Consider the following 25,764-nt stretch of genomic DNA (forward strand, 5'->3'; position numbering starts at 1 on the left):
ATTATACCCTCATGAGTGTTATTAATAAAGCAAAGAAAAAATTGGGACTGACTGACTGACCAACAAGGCTCTCTGAATTGTGATTTTTCAAGCTAGATACGGGTGCTTCAGCAGAATACACCAACATTAGCGCACAAAAAGGCTACACATACAATACGATGAGCCTGCACTTTTTTAAAGGAGCGTACAAAACAAAGTTATCTCATCCAGATGATTATTTTTTTATTAAAGCATCACAGAACATAAGCTGCAGCAATGTAAGAAAGCTAAGTATGTAGTTTTGTTATTTTTTTAACTGGTTTGGTCCCTCACTGTCATGTATTTTCCAGCACTTTCTCTTTTAAATCATTTCCTCTGACAGTGCATTTTACCATAAAATTTAAATATCATTGGTAGAGAAGCAAGCAGATGCTGCATGTCTGACCGAGACACAGGCAGCATGCAAGCACTGTGCGCCTTTGGCATGCAAACTGCAGCGAAAGACGACGGTTCATTTGAGTCAGCAGGTAACAATGACCCTGAGGCCACTGGTTCTCCAACCCACAGTCAAAGTCTGAGGAGACAGGAGCACAGAGGCAGCGCGACAACACAGCAAAATGTGTCTCATTTAAATAAATAAATAAATCTTTCAGCTTTCAGGCATAAAATATATTTTTAGTGAACTTTTCAATACTTGGCTCATCATAATTGAGGCTGTGCTACCATGCAGCTCCCAGTAAGGGCTTGTTATGAGCTAAGTAGTGCATCCAAAAAGAGGCAAGCTGCTGAATTTCACTCAAAGCTATGAATGTCAGTACAAATATATGCTACCTGATAGATAGCATTTCCCAGCATGCAGTTCAGCAAGTGTTTTAATGTAACCAGTTGTCTGTGTTTCACAAATTGTGTGCCTGATGCTTGCCTTCTTAACGAGAGTTAGTTTGGGATTATTAACTAATAAGTTATCATTTAATTAAATTGGACACACATCTAATACACAATTAACTCCTGGCAACCAACGCGAAAATAAATTCAACCCTCTTTAAAGCCACAGTGGGCACTGCTGCAGTACATTTAAAATGATCTATGTCATGCCTGAACATCTTTAATATTATATTTTTATTAAAACTAAAGAAAAATTAGTCCAGATGTAAACATGTATGTGTAACACTTCAGGTGTGTTTCAGGCAGGTTATTTCTGAAAAAGAGCACTCACAGCCACACACCCTGATTAAAAAACAAAGAGTACAGTGAAAGATAACTACATGCAAACCAGACGCACACATGCAAGCACAGAGATTTAGGTGATGCAGTGAAACAAAATACATTCATACATATCCAAAAACCACAGAAGCATGCAGAGGAGATAAAGAATATTCAACAACCAGAGAACTGAGAAATGCACCACCACGTGATACAGTGCAGATACTGACATAAAGATACGCAGCATGGCGTGTGGTGGATGCTTTTATGCTGAGCTCCCCGCGGCGCGATGCGTGAATTTTTAGTGCAGAAGGTCGCGGTGGGAATTAACAAAAGAGGTTATGAGATGTAGGAGCAGCTACGTATCAGATACTGTAAGCAATGCACTGAACTCCACAAAAGTACACATTCACAATCAAGACACAGAATGAACGCTCATACATAAAAGATTATTCAATACATATTTTCAGAGTCGTAACTCAGTGGTAAATTATTGATATGTTTAGTGTGTGTTCATCGTAAATGGGGTTGCATTTAAATTGCATGAATTGTTTGTGTGTCAGATTCTGTTGGAATAACAATTAAAAAAATATGTTGAAGAATTCACTACTGATCCAGTAAAATTATAGTTTCGTTTTTCCACGTTGGCTTACCCGTCAAAACTGAGATTATCTAACATTTTAAAGGCTACCAGTTCCTATCCAACACAAGTGAACAAAGAGAGAGGAGAACTACAATGGGGGAGGATGAAATTAAATCACTACCAGCATTGCAAAAGGAAGCTTCAAATATTCTAAGAATAGTCATTAATTTTAATTAAAAAAATACTTCATGCAACATCAAAAGAAACAGAGGCTGGGACTATACGGGTCTGCAGACCAGCAGCAAGAAGAAAGGGTAATTTATAGAAAAGGAGAGAACAGGTGTTATTCTTTGACCGGGTTATTAGCTATTGTGTGCAGTGACAGCCCTAATGGAAAAAAATGACAGGTAACTAAAAAGAGAGAGATGGAATGTGAAAGGTATGGAGCCTAAATAAAGGGCTGGGATCGAAAAATATAAGAGGAAAAAAAAAAAAGAAAGAGAAAAGCAATGAAGAAAAAGATGATGGAGTGAGGAACGGAGTAAACAAAGAAATGAGCGTGTAAATTGGAGGATGTAAATGCACATTTTTTGTGTGTAAGCATCAGTCTCAAACACAGATGCAGCCATTATAGAATCTAAGATTGGCCAGTCCACTGATGCATGACTTAATCCCAATTTAGAATAAAAATGATGTGTCATATGTGCTCATATGATGATGCTGCTTCCATCGCTCGCTAAAAATCACAGTTGACAGGATCAATCATTCCTGCCCACCTTGACCACTTGATTTTTAATAACTCAATAATAATGTTTACATCCACGATACAGCAGAATTGCCAGGTCATGTTTGTAAATGAGAACTGGTTCTCAAAAATTTTTATCTGGTAAAATAAAGGTTAAATAAATAAATAAATAAAATTGAGATGTTATTCACTACTTTATCGGAAAATATATTTTAAGACACAGTCAGTGAAACACGGCTTCCTCTTCTCACGTGTGAAACAGTGAGCAGAGCCACAAAGAGAACACAGTAGTTTATTTCTGCATCACACCGAGCCAGACAAAGCTGGTGATGTCTTCCTGGGAACCCTAGATCAACAGGGATCAAAGAGGTAAGCATAGAACAACAGAGTCAAATGTGGAAGAATCAAGATTAGGGAGAGAGGGATTTGAGCAGAAGGGAGTGAGCTGGAGTGGAGGGATGGCTGAAGGAGGAAAGGGCAAGTTAAAGGGCCGTAAAGGAAAAAAAATGAATGCATGAGATAAAACTGAGGAAGGAAGGTGACTTAGAGGAAGATGATGAGGAGAAGCTAGAAAAGATGAAGAGGGACGAAGAAAAGAGGGGAGACAGGTGTGATCCTCCACAGCTTGGGTGTTTATTTAGCCAAGAGCAGCATCGGTAGAGCAGGGGATTATGGGATTACAGTCGGTGTCACTGGTCATGTGAGTCGACATGGACGCTGCTGACCCCGCTTACTTTTAGTAAGGAAGCTTAAGTTGGCTGTGAAGGCGAGGTCAAGCATGCGTACGCGCACACACACACACACACACATACACATACACACACACACACACACACACACACACAAGCACATGCTCACGCTTCTTTCTATCTGTGGAACGTACCGTCAATGTCTGGCTCTCTTTTTGGCATTTTAAAAAATATATTTTATTTTATTTTTCTCAATTTTCTCACCCACTCTCCGTATCCTGATATATTCCTTCCTCTGTTTTCAGGTCTGTTGTGAATTTTTGGAATTTTACTCCATCCCTCTTCCTTTCTCGCTTCCCATCCATGCTATCGCAAATCCAGCAGGATTCCATGATTTTTCTATATGGGAGATTAAGGAATAAAACTGAAGACAGAGGAATCACTCATTTTAGTACGAGTAGAAGAAACTCGCACACTGTCCAGACTGTGAGGAGTAAGTACAGGAACAATGTTGCCCTTGGTAAGTTAGAGCAAAATGAAAACATAATATTATATATATATATATATATATATATATATATATATATATATATATATATGTATATATATATTTGTTACAACCAAATAAATAAAAGGCAAACAATTGCTGTTGCTGGCATTAGGTACAAAGTTTCCTAGCAGTAGTTGCTACTATCACCGCAGTAGTGAGTAGTAGTAGCATAAACTGTGCAGCATTATGACAAATTTGCATTTTTTTTTAAACAAAATCTGCACATTTCACTTACACGCAATTGATTTGCTGCAAAAATATGCACAAAACATTGTGTCAATTTACACACTAAAAACTTGAAATGCAGAAAGGGCTTACATGAAAAAACACGTCTGCGATGTAGTGCAATAGTAAAAGACCTTTGGTAATAATTTACGCTTTAGCATTAATAAGCACATTAAAATGGATTAAATACTTTATAAAGTTTATAAATGCAGTTGTGAGCAAATTTATTAATGAAAATCTAATCTTTTCCTTAAAGACCCATAACTGAATGTTGAGGCAAAACCAGATACTGATTTAATTATATAAAAGGTCATCACTGGAGAACCTTTAATTTTTGACCAATGCTTCAATAATGAACATGTAAAATATCCTCGTAGCTGATATGTTTCTGATCTTGGCACAAAACATTTTGGAAATCTTTGCTTGGCTGATTATTTCTTTGTTGTAACAATGTTCTTGGTAATAAATCTTATACTGTTATTTCTCCTTAAATGGTGTGACATTTGTAACCAAAATGCATTTGTGGGTTGAGCAGCAGAGTTAAGTACATGGGCTATCCCCGTGAAAAACTCGCCAAATCTTCTCTGCCAATGTCAAACAGCTTATTCTGCCATTGACTCTTGTTTGGTGTCGTTTTTTGGATTGGATGATTGAAGTCTTTAACAGCTGATTCATTTAACAAACAGGGACCTCAGCAGCATGTGGAAGAACCAGCCACAACAGCCTGGCACCTCCTCCTCATGCTGGTCACCAGCTCGGTCACACACTGTTGTGGGAATCTTTAACCAGCATTTGTCACAGGTCAACAAACATGGTTGTCTTCATTACTCTGGCACAAACAGCACGCCCAAGCTGATCACAGAAGTGTTCAGTGGGGTTGAGGTCAGGACTTCTGGCAGCTCTATGGGACCGGAAATTGGCTATGTACAGTCTGTTCCGGATTGTCAGGTCATATCGTCCTGAAAACCTTGGCTGCAAATCTGTAGAAGACCGCCTACAGTTCCTAAGCGCTGACAGGGTGAGGAAACGGTCTTCTTGTGGTGACATTATCTTGGGATGCCCACTTTGCTGCCTGTCTCTAACATCCGCTGTGATTTGGAGGTGCTGTTACAGCTCACGCCCAACTTGGTTTTGCAGAACACCAGCTTGAAGTTGCCTTATGGCACGGGCCCTATCCAGATCAGTCAAATATGGCATGCTCGGAGCAGACACAAACAGACTGCTGTAGCAGGGTCCATGCTCACAGGTGCTGCTAATCAGCACCTAGGGTACCAGAGGCTCAAAACAAGAGGCAATAGCAGCATAAGCTGTTTGGCAAGTTTTTCATTTGTGCAATGCATACACTCAACTCTGCTGCTCAACCCACAAATGCATTTTGATTACAAATGTGGCACCATTTAAGGGGAAATAAACAGGCTTTCCAACAGTATAAGATTTATAGCCAAGAGGCATTGTTACAACTAATTAACCAAACAAATTTCCTTACTTTTTGTGCTTGGTCTATGGAAAAAATCAGGGCAAACTCAAAAACAATTAAAATTTTTTTATTTTCCGCCTGGGGGACATTAACCCGTTAACATTCATCCTTTTAAAAGTTTTTTCCTCTTCTTTTCTGAAGTTTGTATTGCATTACTAAGTAGGGTGACCCCTAAACAAAAGCCTTCCTGGTCGACTAGTAGTCATTAGTTCAGGCGATTTTCAAATAGCTGTTAAACTTCTATATTAATTTATTCATTTAAAAATATATTTATGGGTGCATCACAAAGTAGCTTGAGTTCCAAAGGAATGAATGTTAGAAGTATTTATATAGTCCTAGATAAATAAAATTGACTTGACTTTTAGAAGTCATCTACAAAAGAAGCTGCTTGAAACAACAGAGGTGAAAGTGGTAATTGTTCTGCACGCGTTGCATCTACCAGCAAGGAGACTGGTAGATGCAATGTCCACGGTTTAAATAGCCGCCTTCAAAGACTGCATGTCACCTTCTTGGGGTCGTTGTCTACACTCTAACCCAGAGGTGGGACTGTTGTGGAGGGCCACAGCAATACACTTACAAAGAGATAAAAATTAGTATTGAGCAGAATTGTGGCCTCTTCGGAAAATTAACTGCTTAAACCCACACTTTGGATTTTCTGCCTTGTGGCCCTAGTTTTGGCTGATTTCATACCCTTATTGGTCACCGTCAGTGTTTCTCTTTATTGAGCAATAGTGCAACAGGACAGATTGGCCAGTGCAGCGATAAAACATGAAAAGGTATTCATTTCTAAATATGCATGAAAATATGTAAATATGTTAGAGATATGGCCAATAGATAAACTTTATTGTCATTCAAGCATTCAACCAGCGCACAATTTAATGAGACTGGTTGCATTGGTCACAATAGTAAAACTGTAAAATTGCAGTACAGCTACAGTGCAACAAAAGAAGTACTGAACCATAAAAAATACAGCTACAAAAATATTATATATTGTACATATAATAATGGCTATTACACATATGCCTAACAACTTAATTGCACAGATATTCTTATTTCACTTATTGCACTTATGGGTTATAGAAGTATCACAGCTGCAGTGGGATCAGTTCAAGTGCAGCATGTAAGAAAACATAAATATGTTTGTACCCTTAAAGGCTGCATGTCTAATAAAAAACTACAACAACACTAATTTTACTCATAAAAAATCTGTGGCAAAAGGACAGAAAACGTTTCTAATACAAATTAAGTCTGTTGCACTGAAACGTGGCCAACTTCAAGTAGTCAGTACCAAAGATGGATATTAATTTACAGCTGCCAGATCTAAATTCAACATTTTACTCTGGTTTATCTCTCTTTTATGGACATTTTTCTTCGCAGGGGTTTTTTTTTTTTTTTGTTTTTTTTTGCATTATTTGATGATGACAAGATCAAATCTGAGTCTCAGCAGGTAAAAATAACAGATTTCCTTGTGTAATTGGCACAGCATGGTAGCTTTTATGGGAGATGAGCAGACAAATGAAGTGTGAGATCAAAATAAACTAAAACACATTAGAAAATCACAGAGAATGCTGGATTTATAATAAATTCATTAATTCCATTGTGGCTGAAGGGCACAATAGAGAAAGGAATCATTGATACATTTGATAAAAGAAAACAAACAATTAAAAAACTAAACTGTGTAAATAAACTAACAATCAACTAAAAGTAAATTATTTTCCACCCCCAAACTACTGATAATTAATATTTATTTTTTAAGTGAAGTTCTGACTTTTATCAGTAAAGCCAACACATGATGGACATCATCCCAGACAGAAGAAGAGTTAACATAAACAAGAGGCTTATCTCAGCCGATTAGCTAAATAACACATTTACCACTCACTACGAGCAGACAGTCAGGGATTACATTGAGTATCATGTGATTACAGTTAACAGAAAAAAAAAAAGTAAAAGTCAGGGTGCAGACTTGTGGCATTCTTTAAAAAAAAAAAAAAAATCAGATCATACTTTGTTATATATTAAAATAATGTATGGCCATAGTTGTAGACAGCACATTACATACATTAATGCAACTGCTTTTCAGTTTTTAACCTTTGACACACCTTTTGAAAGCCCTGTGGTGAGCTTTTCGAGTTTAGTCCATAAATTGCTATGTAAATATTTTGAATATATGGGAATCCAAGGAAATATTCAATGGGTGTCTACAGTTAGATGCCAAGAAGAGAAGAGAAGAACATGAATTTTAAAGGTTTCAGTGAACAGTAAATGTTATACTAACAGTTACTTCATACTCTCTTAACTGCACTGCCTAGCCAATAAAGGGTCACATACACTAATATTTTGTTAGACTGCATTTAGCTTTGATGACTTTGATTGCACATACTTATCGTTGCATTGTTTTAATAAACTTATGCAGTCAATTGGCCAGGCAGGGAGAACAAGCTGGAAAGGAAAGCAGGTTAGAGTGATCAAGGACAGAAAGGGAAATGTGAGCAAATGTGTTGACAAGATGTTAGAAGCACTTAGAGATTTCATGAATGAAGAAAATGAGAGAGAGAGGAGGACAAATGGGGGACAGTTAATGAATCAGGAAGTGCAGAGGATTCATAAGGAGGAAGTTTTTTTGTTTTGTTTTGTCCAATTTATTTTGAACATGTAAACAGTATACAGAAAGTCATTTAGCAAATGCAAAAAATGCAAAAAGAAAAAATGAAAAAAATATATACAAAAATAGAGATAGGCTAAAAATTCACATTTGCTGATTTATTTTACATATCCAAAAATGAGTGGGAAGAAGTACACACCTATTTAATCCCACCTAATATTATTTATCCATTATATATCCACTATTATATTATTTATGCTCTGAACAAAATTTGTGCTGTTTGGAACTTCGCTAGATCTGCAAATTTCAATATTTCAAGCTGTATGAAAAGCAAATTTATATTGTTTGTTTGTTTGCATTAAGTAAACAAACATTAAGTATTTACATATACATTAAGTAAATGTAATGTACTTTCATAGTTATTGCCTCAGACCTGCATATTAGCTTAAATAAGGTGAAACCAGTAAACAGTCGAGAATATGGAGTGACGTACAATCTATTGCCTGCTTTGCTTCATTTAGTACTGAAATGTTTCTTGATACTTTTTCTATCATGCACCTCGATGGTGGAAGAGTGGGCTGCTGAGAATAAGCAGCAGCCCACACTTCCACCATCATTTAACATATTTGAAAATCAGTTTTCACAGAACAGTGTCATTGCTTTTAACAGTGTCGTCAACAAAACTTTCTCAAAACCTTTCATGTTGTTTTTCTATTATTACCCAAAGCGATGGCAGCTATGAAGAGGATGGAGAGTGGAAAGGCACATGGTCCAGATGGCATACCTGTGGAGGTATGGAGATGTCTAGGAGAGAGGGCAGCAGACTTTTAAACCAGATTGTTTAACACAATCCTGGAAAGTAAGAGGATGCCTGAGCTGTAGTAAGTATAGAGGGATAAAGCTGATGAGCCATACCATTAAGATATGGGAAAGAATTGTTGAAGCTAGGTTAAGAAGAGAGGTGATGATAAGTAAGCAGCAGTATGGCTTCAGGCCAAGAAGGAGCACGGCTGTAATGTTTGCTTTGAGAGTGTTGATGGTGAAGTACAGAGAAGATCAGGAGGAGCTGCACTTTGTCATTGCTCATCTCAAAAAAGCATAAGATAGGGTGCCAAGAGAGGAACTGTGCTACTGCATGAGGAAGTGGTGCAGGGCATGTATGAGGACAGCGAGACAGTGGTGAGGTGTGTGGCAGGAGCGACAGATGGAGTTAACGTGGGGGTGGGATTACATCAGAGATCTGCTCTGAGCCCCTTCTTGTGTGATATGGTGATGGACAAAGTTGACAGATGAGGTCAGGCAGGAGTCTGTGGTGCTTGGAAGAGAGCCTGGAGAGGTGGAGGTATACACTGGAGAGAGGAGGAATGAAAGTCAGTAGAAGCAAAACAGAATACGTGTGTGAATGAGAGGAGGACAGGTGAAAAGGTTAACATGCAAAAAGTGGAGCTAGTGAAGGTGGAGGGGTTTAAATACCTGCGCAAGAGGTGAAGAAGAGAGTGCAGGCAGGGTGGCGTGGGTGGAGACGAGTGTCGGGGTGATTTGTGACAGAAGGATAGCATGGATAGCAATAATGTGTTGGACAGTTCTTAAACCAATTTCAGCAGTTGCAGCAGTCTCCCTGTTTTGTTTTTTTTTCTTTGCTTTATGCAGACTAATCATTTCTGAACAACAGTAACATTGTTTCCATAACCCCCAGGTATATCTCCCAACATGGTTGTTTAAGAAATGAGAAGCAACTCACTGCATCAAGTTAGGGTTAAATGATGTGCTGCCAGCAGAAACATATTTATCTCTGCATCTTTCCTAATTACTATCTTTAAACCAGTTTTGTTGTTGTTGTGCTTGTTTTTTGGCCATGCAGCATAGCTTCCATTAAATCAATAAAATGCCTGTACTAAAGCAGGAGTCATCATCTTAGCACTTCATGGCACTGCAGGCAGATGGCCTCCACAACTCTCGCCATACACGCCGGTTTTGTGCCAATTGCATCCACGTGGTGCCTCCCACCTTTTGAAAAGCAAGAATGTGATGCATTAATATAAACTTTAATTTGCAGTTTAAAAGAAATTGGTAAACTTCTGGAATCTACTTTTCTATGTTTTTCACAAATGCATATACTGTAGCTTTCTATCATAGCTGTGCAAACACTGTAGTTCTGGCACTCTGGAGCTTGAAAAAGGCGACTGGACTTCTTTTTGTTTCTTGAAGACGTTTCACCTCTCATCCGAAAGGCTTCTTCAGTTCTCAACCAAATGGTGGAGAGACCCAGGTATTTAAACCCCTGTGGGCGTAGTCCCATGGAGGTGGTTATGACCCTCTATTGATCATGTGCGTGAACACATGTGCCCAGGTGTGAAGAGGGCGTGGGTCATATTTAATCAGTGGTTTCAGTTGAAACCAATTTAGGACTCCGCTCCATTGTTTCCTGTGGCCTATTGAGGTCACTGGAACAAAGGTGTGAATGGGGGTTGAGACGTCTGGGAAGGGAGCTCAGGACAGCACTGTAAGCGGGGGAAAGTTGGTGACGTAATCCACCTCCTCTGTTCAATGATGGTTGTTCACAGTGGACATAGATGGCTTCTTTCACTCCTCTTTCAAACCATCTGTTTTCCCTGTCCAAAATGTGAACATTGGCATCCTCAAAAGAGTGCCCTTTTTCCTTCAGATGCAGATGTACTGCTGAATCTTGTCCTGTCGAGGTGGCTCTTCTATGTTGTGCCATTCGTTTGTGAAGAGGCTGTTTGGTTTCACCAATGTAGAGGTCCGAGCACTCTTCACTGCACTGAACAGCATACACTACATCGCTGATCTTGTGTTTGGCGGGTTTGTCCTTGGGATGAACCAGTTTTTGTCTTAGGGTGTGACTTGGTTTGAAGTATACTGGGATGTCATGCTTGGAGAAAATTCTTCTGAGTTTCTCTGACAAGCCTGACACATATGGGATGACAATGTTTTTCTTCTTGTCCTTCCTATTCTCTGTAGTTTGTGTTTGGCCTTCATTCCTGTGCATCTTAGCTGATTTGATGAAGGCCCAGTCGGGGTAACCGCATGTTTTGAGGGCTTTCTTAATGTGTGTGTGTTCCTTATGCTTCCCTTCTGCCTTAGAGGGAACACTTTCCGCACGGTGTTGTAGGGTCCTGATCACCCCAAGTTTGTGTTCCAGAGGGTGGTGGGAGTCAAAGAGGAGATACTGGTCTGTGTGTGTGGGCTTCCGGTAAACTTCAATGTTGAGGCTTCCATCTTCCTCGATAAGCACTGCACAGTCCAGGAATGGTAACTTGTTATCTCTGGTGTCCTCCCTGGTAAAACGTATGTATTTATCCACTGAGTTAATGTGACGAGTGAAGGCTTCTACTTCTTGGGTTTTGATTTTGACCCAGGTGTCATCTACATATCTGTACCAGTGGCTAGGTGCCATCCCTTTGAAAGAACCAAGAGCTTTACTTTCCACTTCCTCCATGTAAAGGTTGGCTACAATGGGAGACACTGGGGAGCCCATGGCACATCCATGCTTCTGTCTGTAGAATGACCCACGCCCTCTTCACACCTGGGCACATGTGTTCACGCACATGATCAATAGAGGGTCATAACCACCTCCATGGGACTACGCCCACAGGGGTTTAAATACCTGGGTCTCTCCACCATTTGGTTGAGAACTGAAGAAGCCTTTCGGATGAGAGGTGAAACGTCTTCAAGAAACAAAAAGAAGTCCAGTCGCCTTTTTCAAGCTCCAGAGAGTACTATGACCTGGATGACTGAGAATCTACACAGACATGTAGTTCTGGCAGTTCTTGTGTTATTTGTTAAAATGGGGGTGTGTCACTTGATTGACAGCTGTACCTCGGTCTCCAGTTTTATTATGTTACTTTGACCCCGCAAATCGATCCATCATCCAGGACAATTAAAAACAGTGGTGGGTGTGGATGTTACATCCTTATGTATTTATTTGCAAGGAGCATATTAAATGTTACAGGAATCCAGTGGCATTTAGAATTCTGCTTTGTCTCCACCAGCCACTCAAACAGTGGGACATTTCCCTTTTTAATGGCTTGTTAGAGAGTATCCAGCTATCTACGCTCCCAAGAAGAGTTGCCACTGCTAACAAGCAATTGCTGAACATTTTTCACCAAAATGTGACAAGCACCTGGTGAACAAAAAAAAAAAAAAAAGGCTGGAAAACATAAGAATGCAACAGCCCCTTGTTAACACAGAGGAATGGGACACAATTTGATAAAGTGAAGTAAAACTGACAAACTTCCTCTAACTTATTGCAGATTTCTCTTGTTAATTTAAAATTAAACTGTAAAAGGATGGCACTCGTTTCAAGAGGATTACCTTACAGAAACCCTAGCATGCAGCTAAATGGCACACTTACCTTTGGTATCCATACTAATAGGCTCCTAAAGGCTTTTATTTTTGTTTAAAAGCTGTCATAGCTTTAAGATTAGCAAGATTAACCATTTTTGTCATTATTCATGTGCACAGTCTGCCAAGTTGCTTTAGAGTTTTTAGCCAGTGCAGCTGCCAGTGAAATTCACCATGTCTAAAGACGAAACAATCAAAATGATCACAACCCCCTGCAGAAGAGATATTGTATCATCGGTCTAAAAGCATTAAAAAGAAAACAAATGAATGGAGAGACACACACTAAATGGGAAAAGGTACTGGGCCACATTTCTTAACATTTGAATGCAAGTCTTTTCGGTTCCTTTTCCACAGGTGTAAAAAAAAAAATCAAGCACTTGGCCATGCAGTCAGCTTCATGGCATTGGTTTCTATGGCCGAGCAGCTCCTGTCAGTGTAAAGTATATGTTGGTGCATTGCATCCAAATATGGCACAGGCCATCAACTAATATTTTGATATGCATTAAATTTGTCACACACAGTTGTCCCGCATTCAACATCTCTTTCAACGTCGCCGTGCCTATTCCATACACAAAGTAAGAAAAATATTACCGCTTCTAGGTTTGCTTTGTTTCTTTCCAGCAAATAGCTAATATACTTAAACAGATATCTGCTTCATGTAACTGAAGCAGAGCAAAAAGGTGCATAATTATCTTAAAGACATTTAAATAATTTAAAGTAGAGGTATGCTGTTTGTTCTGTAGGCTTCTATGTTGGGGAATGAGGATTGCAGTTATCGAAACCAGCTTCTGGAAGCACTCTCTTTGGGTGTCCTAGACTGATATCGGAAATTCCTAATTCCGGATATCCATGGGACTGATACTGGTGTCATTACAGCTCCCAATGCACTGTATATAAAAGATGAACATCACTTTTTAGTCTGATAAGTGTGCTGTGTGTAAGACACCTCTGGCTCCAAGAAGTCTATGAGAAAAAATGACCCCACTTCCTAATTTAATACAGTAATAGCCTCAAGTCTTGTTGAACACAGCATAATTTTAATTTTGTAAATTATAGTCCAATTTATGGTAAAGTAGACCATAAAGCAGGGTATGCTTTAGGGCATGGCTACCTTGTGTGAAGCGTCTACCCACTGTGTGTGCACAGTTTCACAGACAAACCCACCGCTGGCATGTCAGTCCTGGAGCCAAAATTTTATGATTTAAAATGTTAGTCAAAAAAAAAAATAAAATAAAATAAAACAATGGGTGATATATTCACTCCTAATGCCAGGGCAGAGATGTAGCGATGTTGTTCAAAGTCACATATCTCTGCATGCTACCAATTTAATAGACAGTTTGCCTGGCATCTTTGCCTCCATTAAAAATTTATATTTTGTATTTATATCGCGAACACATCTTGGCGCATATCTGTGTCAGTTCACACAGATAATGATGCTATGGTGTCATGGCAGAAGTATTCTGCCACTTTTAGCAATGCACAGTCTCCCACCATTATCAGTTTTTCTGCCTACACAAAACAGCAATACAAGTGCTGTTTTCAGTTCTTATTAGCTCGTCTTGTGCTGCCGGCTGAACAAGAACACAGTCCTTCAGAGATGAACAACAGTGTCTATCCCTCCCAATTGGACAAATGTTTCCATGGACATTTATCTATTTTTCGTGTGTGTGTGTGTGTGTGTGTGTTGTTTGTCTGGGTTTTAATAAGAAGCTGCAAGAGATGATGCTTTCCCCTTTTTATCTACAGAAATTTCCAAAGGATACTTGGGGATTCAGCATTTTAGTTCATTATTCTTGAGCAAGACATTAACAACCCCTCCCCCACCAGTTTATACTTTTAATAACTGTATTCTTATATTAACTAGTCAAGCAATCAAAAATTTCCTAAACACTCTCTAGAATGAAGCAAAAGCAGCACTCTTGATGCCGCTTTGAATTGTGGTTAGTCTAAAACAATGAAGCCTCTCACAATAAAATAAGCGATTCTTGAAAGGCTGTAGCTCAAACATATGCTTAAATGTAGTGCTAGACTAAATGGACTTGAATTTTCTCCCATTTTCTCTCAGTTTTCTCTTGCTATCTGAACTGGCAGGATAATTTGGTGCATATATTAGCACTTCATTATGATCCAAATTAGCTGAGTGAGTCACACAGTGGTCACACTGAATAGAAATTAAAATGTGACTCATAAAGTTAACTAAGGAGAAAGTGTTAAAAAATGAAAAAGGTCTTCCACTTCATGTTAAAAATAGCTAAATTATTTTAAACTGTTTCTAACATAAATTAATTTAAGGGTGAAATAAATATTTTAAACTTGTTATCTACTCTCTCAGAACCAAAAACTCTTTTAACCTTGCAAGATTTTGAACTACATAGTGTAAACCACTAGTACCATGTGTGTTTGTGTGTGTGTTACAGCATGTACCTTCAGCTTTTCAGTGTGTTAATCAGCAAAAAATTGTTGTGTGAAGCTTGCAACAAACACACGAGAACTGCAGAAAGATATCTCAGTTTTGGCTACTGAAGATAACGGTCTGATAAGATGATATGCATGTGGGGTAAAGAAATTAACCCTGGTATGTAGGTCATAAGAAGCTGTGGTTTTGAGTGAGGTATCTTCCTCAAAGCAACAGTGGGGTACAGATGTGATTCGGTGGTTTTGATGGCTTCACCAAGCCAGTCAGAGTCCTGAGAGGATGCAGTGTCAATGAACCCATTAGGTGAGCAGTGGGTTTCTTTCCATGTGGACTTTCCTTGTAATAAGAATTTGTGTCTACATTTAGCATTACCCACCAAAATCTGCAGTGTGTATCCTTGTAGAGTGCATCATGAAGGCACCATCAGACAAGTGGAAAGCCAATTCCAGCATTTATATGCAGTACCAGTCAAAAGTTTGGACACACTCACAGGTGAGTGTGTGATTTTGTTTAGTGACTGCATCACATTACAGACTAAAATTTGTCCCCTGCTTTGTGTTTTCCAGGAACATGATTGGCTGTGAGGGGCTAGAGGAGGTGAGAACCTGAGAGGGAACTGCTTCAATGGCGTGGACTGAGCCACGGTCTCATCAAGACCCACAGCAGGATCCAAAACTGAAACTTTCCCATCTCGGAGCTCACTCAACAACTTCAGCTGTCTTTCTCTTCTTGATTGCTGCCTTTGCTGGCGTTTGTACAGCCGGCCCACCCCAGCCAGCCTTCCCCCCTCTCCTGTCTGGACAGCCTTTTATTATCTTCTGGGGTATCCCTGATTCTTCCTGCTCTGGTCGGCCAGATCCCGGCTCTTTTGGGATGGAACGGGAAGGTCGTGTAGCTGTCTTTTATGAAGATACATTGGGGAACTACCCGTACTTTGAAAACATAGACACGCCAGTAAATGGGGGACTACCACAGCACACACGCCTGGAAACTCACCTCCAGAAGACCCAGCAGGACTTAGAGGAAGCTTTACCTGCCCCAAGGTACCTTGGGCTGGGGGTATTACGCTGGGCAGAGTGGGTCCCTCAGTGGTCGAGGGCCCGAGACAAGCAAGCAGTGTACGTGCAGGCATCAAAGAAACTGCTTAAGGGTTTCTTTCCTAACTGGAGCCCAGCAGAAGTGGAGAAGTGGTCACAGGTAAGAAAAGTCTAAGGTGATAGAAGTAAAGACCCACTATACCAAGAAGAAAAATTAAGAGATAAATTTTGAACTTCAGGGCAAACTGGCAAGAAGCCAACTTTCTTTCAAGAAAAATCTTTGATGGAAAATACAAAAGAAATGCTGCTGCTAATAGCCCCACTGTGGCCTATTTTGCTTTTGGCCATCACGCCAAAGTTACATCATTAAGCTGGCAAGATTTTAAAGTCACAATGTAATAAGCTATAACGAGAAAGATAATGAGGAAATGTGAAGAGGGGAAATGTAGAATCAAGGATGACAGGCAGACTGAAAATTGGTGCTTCACTTTTGACTATACTTTATGTGATGACTCACTTTGACAAAGTGAGCCTCGGCATCATTTCTTAACAGAGAGATTATCATTAAAGCTTCACCACAGGAAAAAAAACTTAAGACAGTGTGGAATTATCTTTCATCAACAAAAGTAACTGATCTGTCAACCAGGTAAAATGCAGATGCACTTGGTATACTAACAAGGCCAACATGAAGGTTGCTGACTTATGTTTAAACAGACATTTTATGCTCAAGTAAAGGCAGGGAATAAAATGTCAATAAAACTACATTTATCAAATATTTGTGATAAATTCTTTAGAAATTCTTTATAAGTAATTTATTTTCTTGTGTATTTTTATGATGCTTTCTGGCTTTGTTTGAAAATGAAGCACATAAGGCAGAATACATGCAAGTAAGTGCTGTACTTGCCAAAGATATCAATCTACTTTTGAATTTTTTTTTTAAAAAAGTAGATTGACATTTTTGGAAATGTACTTACTTCATGTTAGATGTCTATCGCTGCTCTTCTTTTCTGTCTTCTCTTCCTCCTCACATCTCAGTCAATCACAGCAGATAGTTTTGCCTCACCAGGCTTGGTTCTGCAGTGGGTCTCATCCCGTTACGCTACAGTCCCGCAAGGGAAAATGGTGATTGGAGGCTGTGGCACAAGCAAAATTATTCTGGCTGCGTGCAGTGGACTTGCAATTTCACCGCCTTTAAAATGGTTGGTTTGAAGTGGCCTGTGACCACTCGCAGTCATGCATGCAATCTGTGATATGTTGATTAACTACACCAAATTGGGAAAAAAAATGCAATCTTGTTGCAGATCTGTTACCGTTTACATACACAGAAATTCACATTGCACAGAAATTTACATTAACTATTTGCATTCAGAGTCTAACCAGAACCTCATAGATTTGAAAAAGAAATTCAGAAATTCCTCAGCCAACAGTGATGTAGTTGCTGCATTGCAATTAACTGCAAAATGACACAGGCACTCAGCAACCTTGCTTTCACATAGGAATATAATCAGAATACAACCATTTGGGAACTACTTGAGCCCCATATTGCAAATGGGGATGTGTCACGGATGATTTGCACTCATTGGTGCAGACTGATTCAGACTGATTTATTGTAATGTGTTGGGAATCTGTCTGCATTTATAATTTAGATAGCAACTATTTGCAAAGCTTCATGAATTTGTCTGGGACTTATTGCAGTCAGTCTGAGCTGGATTGCAAATGTTTGGAAACAGATTCTCAACAGGTGATTGCACAGATTTCAGGCTGTTGCATGCTCAACCTCTAGCAAACACTTGGTCCCTGCAACTACTTGCAATTGGTTGCAATGCAATCACCAGGTAACAACCAATGTTTCCTAGTTGCAAGAAGATTGTTGTCCTATTTTTACCCCAGTGTGACTGAGCCATAAAAAGGGGGCTTTTCCTTCCATCTTTACCAATATTATACAGTACTGTGCAAAAGTTTTAAGTCACCCCTCATTTTTTTTTCTTTTTGCTGGGAAAATGAGAAATAGGTGCAGCGATTTATTGAAACAACTGCAAACATATGTGGAAATACAGTATATAAGGCAAATGCAGAGTTTGTACAATTCTAATAAGCTTGAAAAATCAGTATTTGTATCACCATTATTCTTCAACACAACCTGAACTCTAGCATGCAGCTTTCTTTTCATTTCTTTTAGTAGTTTTCTTTTTCTATCCAGGTATATTTTTTACTGCATTGGCAGCGTGTTCGGGATCTTCTTCATGCTGAAAAACGAAACTGTTGCCAATCAGATGCTTTCCAGATACACTGCACACAGGATAAAAAAAAAAAAAAATCTGCATTCATAATTCCATCAATTTTGACAAGATTCCCAACAGAGCCTCTACTATGTTTTACAGAAGGCTGCAGACACTCACTGTTGTACCTCTCTGCTGACCTCCTGCGTACACACCGACAACGATTTGAACCAAAGATTTCAAATGTAGATTCATCACTCCATCCGACCTGTTTCCACTGATTTTCAGTCCAGTTCTTGTGCAATGTGGCATACCTCTGCCTTTCTCAACCCTTCCACTGAGACCATTTCTGATAAGGCTTCAGCGGATGGATCAGCTTAAGGGCCGGATGCATCTCTCAAGTCCTGTCTGTTCCTTAAGGACATGACTTTCAGATACTGTTCATCTGCTATAAGTGGGTTTTTTTTAGGCCTGCCAATTCTTCTTTTAACCTCTACTTGTTGAATTTCCTCAAATTTTGTTAAGGACATTCTGCACACCATGCCGGGTTTTCAGCTGATCTTTGAGAATCCCTTTGTTGGTACAAAAATTTCAATTTAAATTTCTTTAGTTAAATCTAAGAAATTGAAACAAATAAAACTGCAATGCTTTAAACATATTGTTAATACCCTTAGAACATTGCATTCAGTTTTACTATTACAGCAGGAGGTAAAGAAGAAAACAGACAATAGCAGCATATAACAGGCTGGTTGATTATTTGCTAAGCTATTTGTTATGTGTAGACACAACACTGGTTCATCCCTTGAGTTAGATGCCTTTTTTTTAATACTTGATTGATTTTAAAATGGTCAGGTACAATGGCTAGACTGAAAATATGTGAAAAAGCAGCCAATGTCCCAAGAAAAACTTTGGTTCAGAAAGCCGGGAGAACTATTGCTCACCACTTTAAAAAATTACAACAAAGTCTGGCTTCTTGGAAGCAAAATATTAAGAACTAAAGGGGTGACTCGAGACGTTTGCACAGTACTGTAGCTACATCAGCTTACAGCATTCTGAACAAACTGTACTGACACAACTGTTGCTGTGAACTGGTACTATATAAATAAAATTTTACAGATATAAACTGTGTGGAAAAGAATGACACTATTCTCACAAACACAAAGCTGGTGCCAGCAGTTGGTTAGCTTGGCTTACAGTGCAAAGGCTGGAAACAATGAAACAGATTACCCGACTCCATTGAAAGGTAACAAAAGCTCAGAATCACTATCTCTTCCTAATAAAATGTGATGAAATAGCACATTGTGGTTTTATGAGGAGTTTGGTTCGCTGCAAATGCTGCCAAAAAGCCGTCCTGTTCATTGATCTGATAAGAACTGCTTATACATTTCTGTCTTGCAGTATATGTTGTTGTTTATCACCAAACCAAGTACATCAATGTGGTGATGCGGCCGCTTCATTTTAAATAAACTTTTTTTTGTGGTTTTTAGACCACATGAGAGAAATTGTTTACTAGGGACCTAAACCTCTTCTCATCTTTTCACAGGTGGACTTTGAGGCAGCAGCCCAGTCATTAATGACGGAGACTCTACGGGAGGTCAAAAGGTTAAGACCCAAAGCATTATGGGGCTTTTCCCCTTACCCTGGCTGTTACAACAGTGACCGATCTCATGCCATGTTAGCCAATTACACCGGCCAGTGCCCTCCCACAGAGATGGCTCTTAATGATGAGCTTTCATGGCTATGGAAACGAAGCTCTGCCCTCTACCCTCTCCTTACCCTAAAGAAGCTGCAGGTAGGTAACCGTTCATATGTATGTTTTTGTTTGCTTGTAATTACTATTATGGCCAACCTTTACCATTATGATAAAAACTATGATAACAGAAAACTATTTATATAGACTATTATGACTGTCATATGTACTTAAGCCTGCCTGGCAGACAAGCAGAAAGAAAACTATGAGGCAGGGGGAGAGGACAAGTCCCAAAAACTACTGTCTACCCCAATCTCACTCAAAACTTACATGACTGTAGAAAGGCAGCTCCTAGTGTAAAAACAAAAAAAAAAAAAAAAAAAAAATCAAGGTCACGTCTGGTTTGAAAACTTTTCCCTGTCAGTGTTAATGCATGCCAACATCTCTGTGAGCCCAAAGATGTAGCTCAGAGTAGAGCCAACAAGCCTGAGCACTTCTGTAAAAGGAGCTTTCATCACCAAAAGATGACTCCTTAGTTTTGTTTCAGCACTTAGCTTTATAATTACAACTGTACTTGGCATATGGGTAAAAATGTGCGCATTATGTTCCCATTTATAGAGTGGAACCCCTGGAGCCAGACTTTATTTATCCAGTCAAATAAAGGAAGCACTACGAATATCTTCTGTGAGCGGGGCAGAGTTTGACCTTCCTGTATTCCCTCTTGTTAAGAGTGTTTACGCCTCAACTAATACTTTTTTATCACAGGTAAGATATTAAATATGATAAGAAATATATGTTTAGTGCATGGCAAACGTATTTTACATAAGGAGCAGAAGTATAGTTGTTGTCTCAGAAAATATGTTTTTCTGTTGCTTTACAGTTTCATTAAAGGATTAGGATTAATAGTGTAATAAACAGATTGTAATGCACAGTGTGTACACAAACTAAGTTGGGAACAAAGCCACTGTACTGACCTTTCATAGCTTAATTAATTCTACATTTTCTTTCTTCTTCTTCTTTTTTTTTTTCCAGGCTGATCTGGTCAGCACCATAGGAGAAAGTGCTGCCATGGGAACAGCAGGAGTTGTTATCTGGGAGAGAAGTGAGACTAAAACAGAGGTACACACTGTGCATAAGGAGCATATACCCACCATATGCTCTGCATCCTTATCCAACCACTACTTTTTATATAAAGCCAATTCTGAAAAAGCTGGGCAGCTGTGTAGCTGAGTAACATGATTGGGTAAAAAAAAATGTAAAATCATGAAGACTTTTAATATCTCATCATTTACAAGACAAAATATCATCAAAAGATTCTGGAGAAAGCTCTGCACGCAGGGCCGTAAATCCAGATCAGATGCCCGTGAACTTCGTGCCCTCGGGCAGCAATGCATTAAAAACAGGCCTGATTCTGTCATGGAAATCGCTGCATGGGCTCAGGAACACTTCCAGAAATCACTGTCTGTGCCATCCACAAATGCAGGTTAAAGCTGCAAAAAGTTCAAAGAAGAAGACGATACGAACATGATCTACAAACTCCTCTGTGGACTGAGTGAAAAAGGAAAACTGTTCTGAGGTCAGACAGATCAAAATTTGAAATATTTTGTGAAAAAAAAAAAAAAAAGGACCACGTGTCCTCTGAACTGAAAAGAAGCAAAAGCAGACATGCTTGTTATCAGTGCTCAGTTCAAAAGCCTGCATCTCTGGAGGTATTTTGGGGGGGGGGGGGGTACATTAGGGATGGGAGCTAGTATCAGATGTTTACAGACTGTCGTTAAAAGAAGGGATGCTACACAGTCCTAAATATGACCGTGTCCCAACCTTTTTTAGATGTGTTGCTGCTATCAAATTCAAAATGACTTTTTTTTTTTTCTTAAAATGGTACATTTTCTCAGTTTCAGCATTGGATAGGTTTTCTGTGTTCTATGGTAAATAACATCTGGCTTTATGAAACTCGCAGATCATTGCATTTTCATTTACGTTTTACACAGCGTCCCAACTTCTTCATGTTTTGATCATTTTTTTCAGTTTTAGTCTTTCTGTAAAACCTTTTGCTTTATGTTTGCATTTCAATTTTTATGCACAAAGTGCGACACTTTGGAAACTTTTACAGAGTCTCCTCTATTTACCAACCCACACCTCTTTTCCCAGAGAGAGTGCCAGGAACTGGCAGAGTTTGTCCGGAAGGTCCTGGGACCCTACTCCATCAACGTTACCACAGCAGCTCGACTCTGCTCAGCCTCCCTTTGCCAAGGAAGGGGTAGATGCGTCCGTCAAAATCCAGAAAGCTCCACCTATCTCCATCTCCCACAACCATCCACAGTGGTGGAAAAGGTGAGAAAAATGCAATTTATTTGTGCTGAATGCGTAAAGTCTTTTTATGCATTTTATTCCAGTTATGTAGTCTGATTGACAACATAAGCTCTGTCATTATTGAAAGTGATGAAACACCTGAAGTCATCTACAATGAACAAAAGTTTTAGCTAGAGGTGTGAACCTTCGTATACTATATAATTCACTTCCTTGCTGCATTTCAGGAACAAACTGCAAATTAGTGAAACTGTGCTTGTGGAAAGGCTGACAAACATATTAGGAGACTGGTTGGATACAGGAGGCTATACTAAAACCCAGCTTCCTTCAGCTGAGTCACAGACTGTTTACTGCGGTTTACAGGGACAGTGATGCAGGTTCCTAACTTGCTGGATGTGCTTTCTGTGTGAAAAGTTGGAAGCATAAAAACAAATTTTGAAGGAAAAAAAAAAAAAAACCCGATGAAGAAGGCATGCTTTATCTTAAAAAACCTCAGAGAAACAGAAACAGCAGGGAGTTCAGCTGCTTGAGGATATTCTGTGTTCAAAAGACAAGAAGACAGCAGCTGAGATGCAAAAGAGGTGGATCCAGTGGAGTCTGATCCTCCACAGCAGGAACACTGTGTTCTTTCTCTGTAAATGACTCAATCAGGATTTTCAAAATACTCGATACATGCACGCAGCATGGCGCACACATTTTGGGAAATTATTTTTCTAGTTTTGGCTCTTTTCACTATCACATTGGATTTTAAATCAATCAATATGTGATTTAAGTGTCAACTTTTAGCTTTAATTCAAGGGATTTTACAAAAACTTGCACTATTTAGGAATTGCATACAATTTTATGTATAGTCTCCCATTTTCAGATGCTCTAAGGATTGTTTTCAACATTTGGAGTCTGAAGTCCATGCACATTACCTAATGCTGTGCTTCCTCTGTTGAGATGATCTTCAGTTGCTTGTTTGTGGGTCTGTCTGTGTTCAGCTTAGCCTTCAGTAACTGAAAAACATGCTCTGTTGGGTTGACATCAGGTGATTGAATTGTACCTTAAAGAAAACCTCATTTCTTTACCTTGAGAAACTCTTGGGTTGCTTTGGGTCTTTCTCCATTTGCACCGTGAAGTAGTGTCCCATCAGTTTTGCAGCATTTGGCTGAATCTAAGCAGAGTATAGCCCTGTACACTTCACAATCCATCCTGCTTACTATCAGCAGTCACATAATCAATAAGCACTAGTTACATGGTTCCACTGGCTGCCATACATATCCATGCCATAAGATTGCTTCAGTTTGACAGACGATGTGGTGCGCTCTGATGCTTTGGATTGTGAGCCGTTTTCTCCTCCTCCATACTTTTCTCTTCCTATCACTGGGAAGAGAGAAGTCAAGAGAAGGTGTCAAGCTCCCTTGGTTTCATCTGTTCAAAAGGTCTTCTTTTTTTTTTCAGAACTGCTCTGACCCTTCTGGTCTCGAGTGTAACCAGTGGTTTGCACCTAGTTCTAAAGTCTGCATTTACATTCATGACAGGAATCAAAGCCACTCTAATATCTGCTTAATTTGTCAAGAAAGAAGGTAACAGGCCTCATCTGGCCATAAAACTGCTTTACAGTAAATTGTCCACTTACATTTGAGCCTCTGAAAAAAGGAAGACTATGTATAATATATATAAATTTGTCAAACACTTCAAATTAATTTTAATGTCAAATCCACTGTGGAAGTGTGCAGAGGGGGGAGGGGAAAAAAAAAATCACCAAAAAAAAAAAAAGGTATCCTCGTCTAAAAATGTATGGACCTGATTGTATGAATACTGCTGTAACCACAGAAAACTTTAGACCAGATCTAGACTGATATTGCAAAAGAAATGTAATATTTCTTATGAGAGTAAAAGTTTGCTAATGATAACCTCATTTTCTGTCATCAATCTCAGGCAGAGGTATCGAAAGCCACAGATCCGCCAGACACAGATACTAAGACAGCTGAACCAGATCCAGCTGAGATCTGGAAGAAAGACTTCCAGTGCCAGTGGTATAAGACTCAGGATGAGGATGTCTTAGACCAGCAGTCTCCCAAAGATGGAGTGTCTCTTGGAGGAACAGTAGAAGCAAACACTGGAGGTGTAGCAGGGACTACAACAGCTGCCACAACAAAACGTGCCTCTGTGACGGACTTTAGAGGAAGTAGCACAGCTGGTACTGTAAGTCCAGCACCTTCACTGGAAGTATCAACGGATGAGGGTACCAATCCAGTGAGTCCCCCAAACATCACTGTTTTGCTGTTGCTGGTGGCTGGACGCCTATGCCTGGAACCTTAAATTTTGAACTAAAGAGCCTTCACCTGGAAGGTCTGCATTAAAAAAAAACAAGTATGAGCCCTTCTCAAGTGCCCTTGAGCAAAACATTTAAGCCCTGCCAGGTGCAGGTGTACTGATTAATCGAGAGTGATTTGAATGGTATATCATTAAAAAAAAAAAGGACAACCTATGACCAGAGCTAGGAGTCAAAACCTATCACTGGCCGTGCCAAGAGTTTCAGGTTACACTGGCTGGATTTAAAGAGAAAGGAGAAATCACTGACGAGCCAGATCATCCAACCACACCACAGACTGGTAACGTTTGTAAACCCGCTCTGAGGTTTGTGCATATTTCTGATGGCAGTAAATGATAAGCATTGGAGGCCAAGCATATTCTGGCTTTAAATAAATGTGTCAGGTTAAAGGGTGAGTTCAAAAAGAAATGTTTTATTTTATCATGAAATAAAACAACAGAGGATACAACACAAAAATGTTGGTGACTGATTTCATCACTGCAATGAAAGCTGCTGACACTGAGGACTGCACATTATTCCAAAGTAAGTGGGACAGCAGAAGCCAGGGCCAAAGAAACCATTTACAGTTTACACTGCTGAATAATAATGCAGGTAAGCGAAATGTTGTGTTCTTTTGTTATTTTGGAAAACTCAACTTTTAATCTGCCTTAAAAAGCAGTTTATTTAAAGTTTAGCATCAAGAATTTAAGTGCAAATTTTGTACACAATGAATATCTGTCATCCTTGGGCTACATTTAGCATATTAGCCCCCCAAAAAACCCAAATACTTAAGCTTTACATATCATAAATGTTAATATCGCTGAGCTGCAGCACACATTTTCTGAGCGCTCTGGCCTCCTCTGCCTGAGGTCTGGTGGAACTACATCACTCAACACTGAAATCATCACTGTCGGAAAAGCTCAGTTGTAAAACAATGAAATGAGTGCTTCAGTTTTCAGGGTAACAGTATTTCAAATCTTGGCTCAATGCTACATTTTCATGGTTTACAAAATTAAATAAACACAGTAACCCCAGACAACCTGTAAACATGTGTATGCAGTCCTGTGCAGTCAATGCAGTCCAGTGAAACCTAAATACACCTCATGATCCAGTAGCCTGTACAAACACCTTTAGATAACCTTAAGTAATCATTTTCTGTAGGAATTTATCAGTCTTTCACATTGTTGTGGGGGAATTTTGGCCCACTCCTCTTTGCTATGCTGCTTCAGTTCACTGATGCTCATTATACACAACTCTATTCAGGTCCTGCCACATTTCAGTGAAGCTCAGGTCTGGACTTCGACTCTTTTCTTTTTCAGCCATTCTTTTGCAGATTTGTTGCTGTGCTTGATATCACTGTTCTGCTGCATGACCC

General features: G+C 39.4%; 1 protein-coding gene across 1 annotated transcript; it reads left to right on the forward strand.

Annotated features, from left to right (window-relative positions):
- The first annotated feature begins 3,362 nt into the window (after window positions 1–3,362).
- LOC115783084 (hyaluronidase-2) lies at window positions 3,363–25,731 on the forward strand. The gene is made up of 8 exons (XM_030733728.1): window positions 3,363–3,400; window positions 3,505–3,719; window positions 15,401–16,031; window positions 19,634–19,882; window positions 20,399–20,545; window positions 20,813–20,899; window positions 21,932–22,114; window positions 24,014–25,731. The coding sequence occupies exons 3-8, from the start codon at window positions 15,459–15,461 to the stop codon at window positions 24,395–24,397; spliced, it is 1,623 nt and encodes a 540-aa protein (XP_030589588.1). The 5' UTR covers window positions 3,363–3,400; window positions 3,505–3,719; window positions 15,401–15,458; the 3' UTR covers window positions 24,398–25,731.
- Window positions 25,732–25,764: the final 33 nt, after the last annotated feature.

The sequence above is a fragment of the Archocentrus centrarchus genome, chromosome 7 (assembly GCF_007364275.1).
Source record: "Archocentrus centrarchus isolate MPI-CPG fArcCen1 chromosome 7, fArcCen1, whole genome shotgun sequence".
Lineage (NCBI taxonomy): Eukaryota > Metazoa > Chordata > Actinopteri > Cichliformes > Cichlidae > Archocentrus > Archocentrus centrarchus.

Coding starts and splice junctions, on each gene's coding strand:
- LOC115783084 (XM_030733728.1), top strand. CDS start 15,459: ATGGCGTGGACTGAGCCACGGTCTCATCAAGACCCACAGCAGGATCCA. Junction 20,546..20,812: donor CTAATACTTTTTTATCACAG/GTAAGATATTAA, acceptor TTTTTTTTCCAG/GCTGATCTGGTCAGCACCAT. Junction 20,900..21,931: donor GAAGTGAGACTAAAACAGAG/GTACACACTGTG, acceptor CTCTTTTCCCAG/AGAGAGTGCCAGGAACTGGC.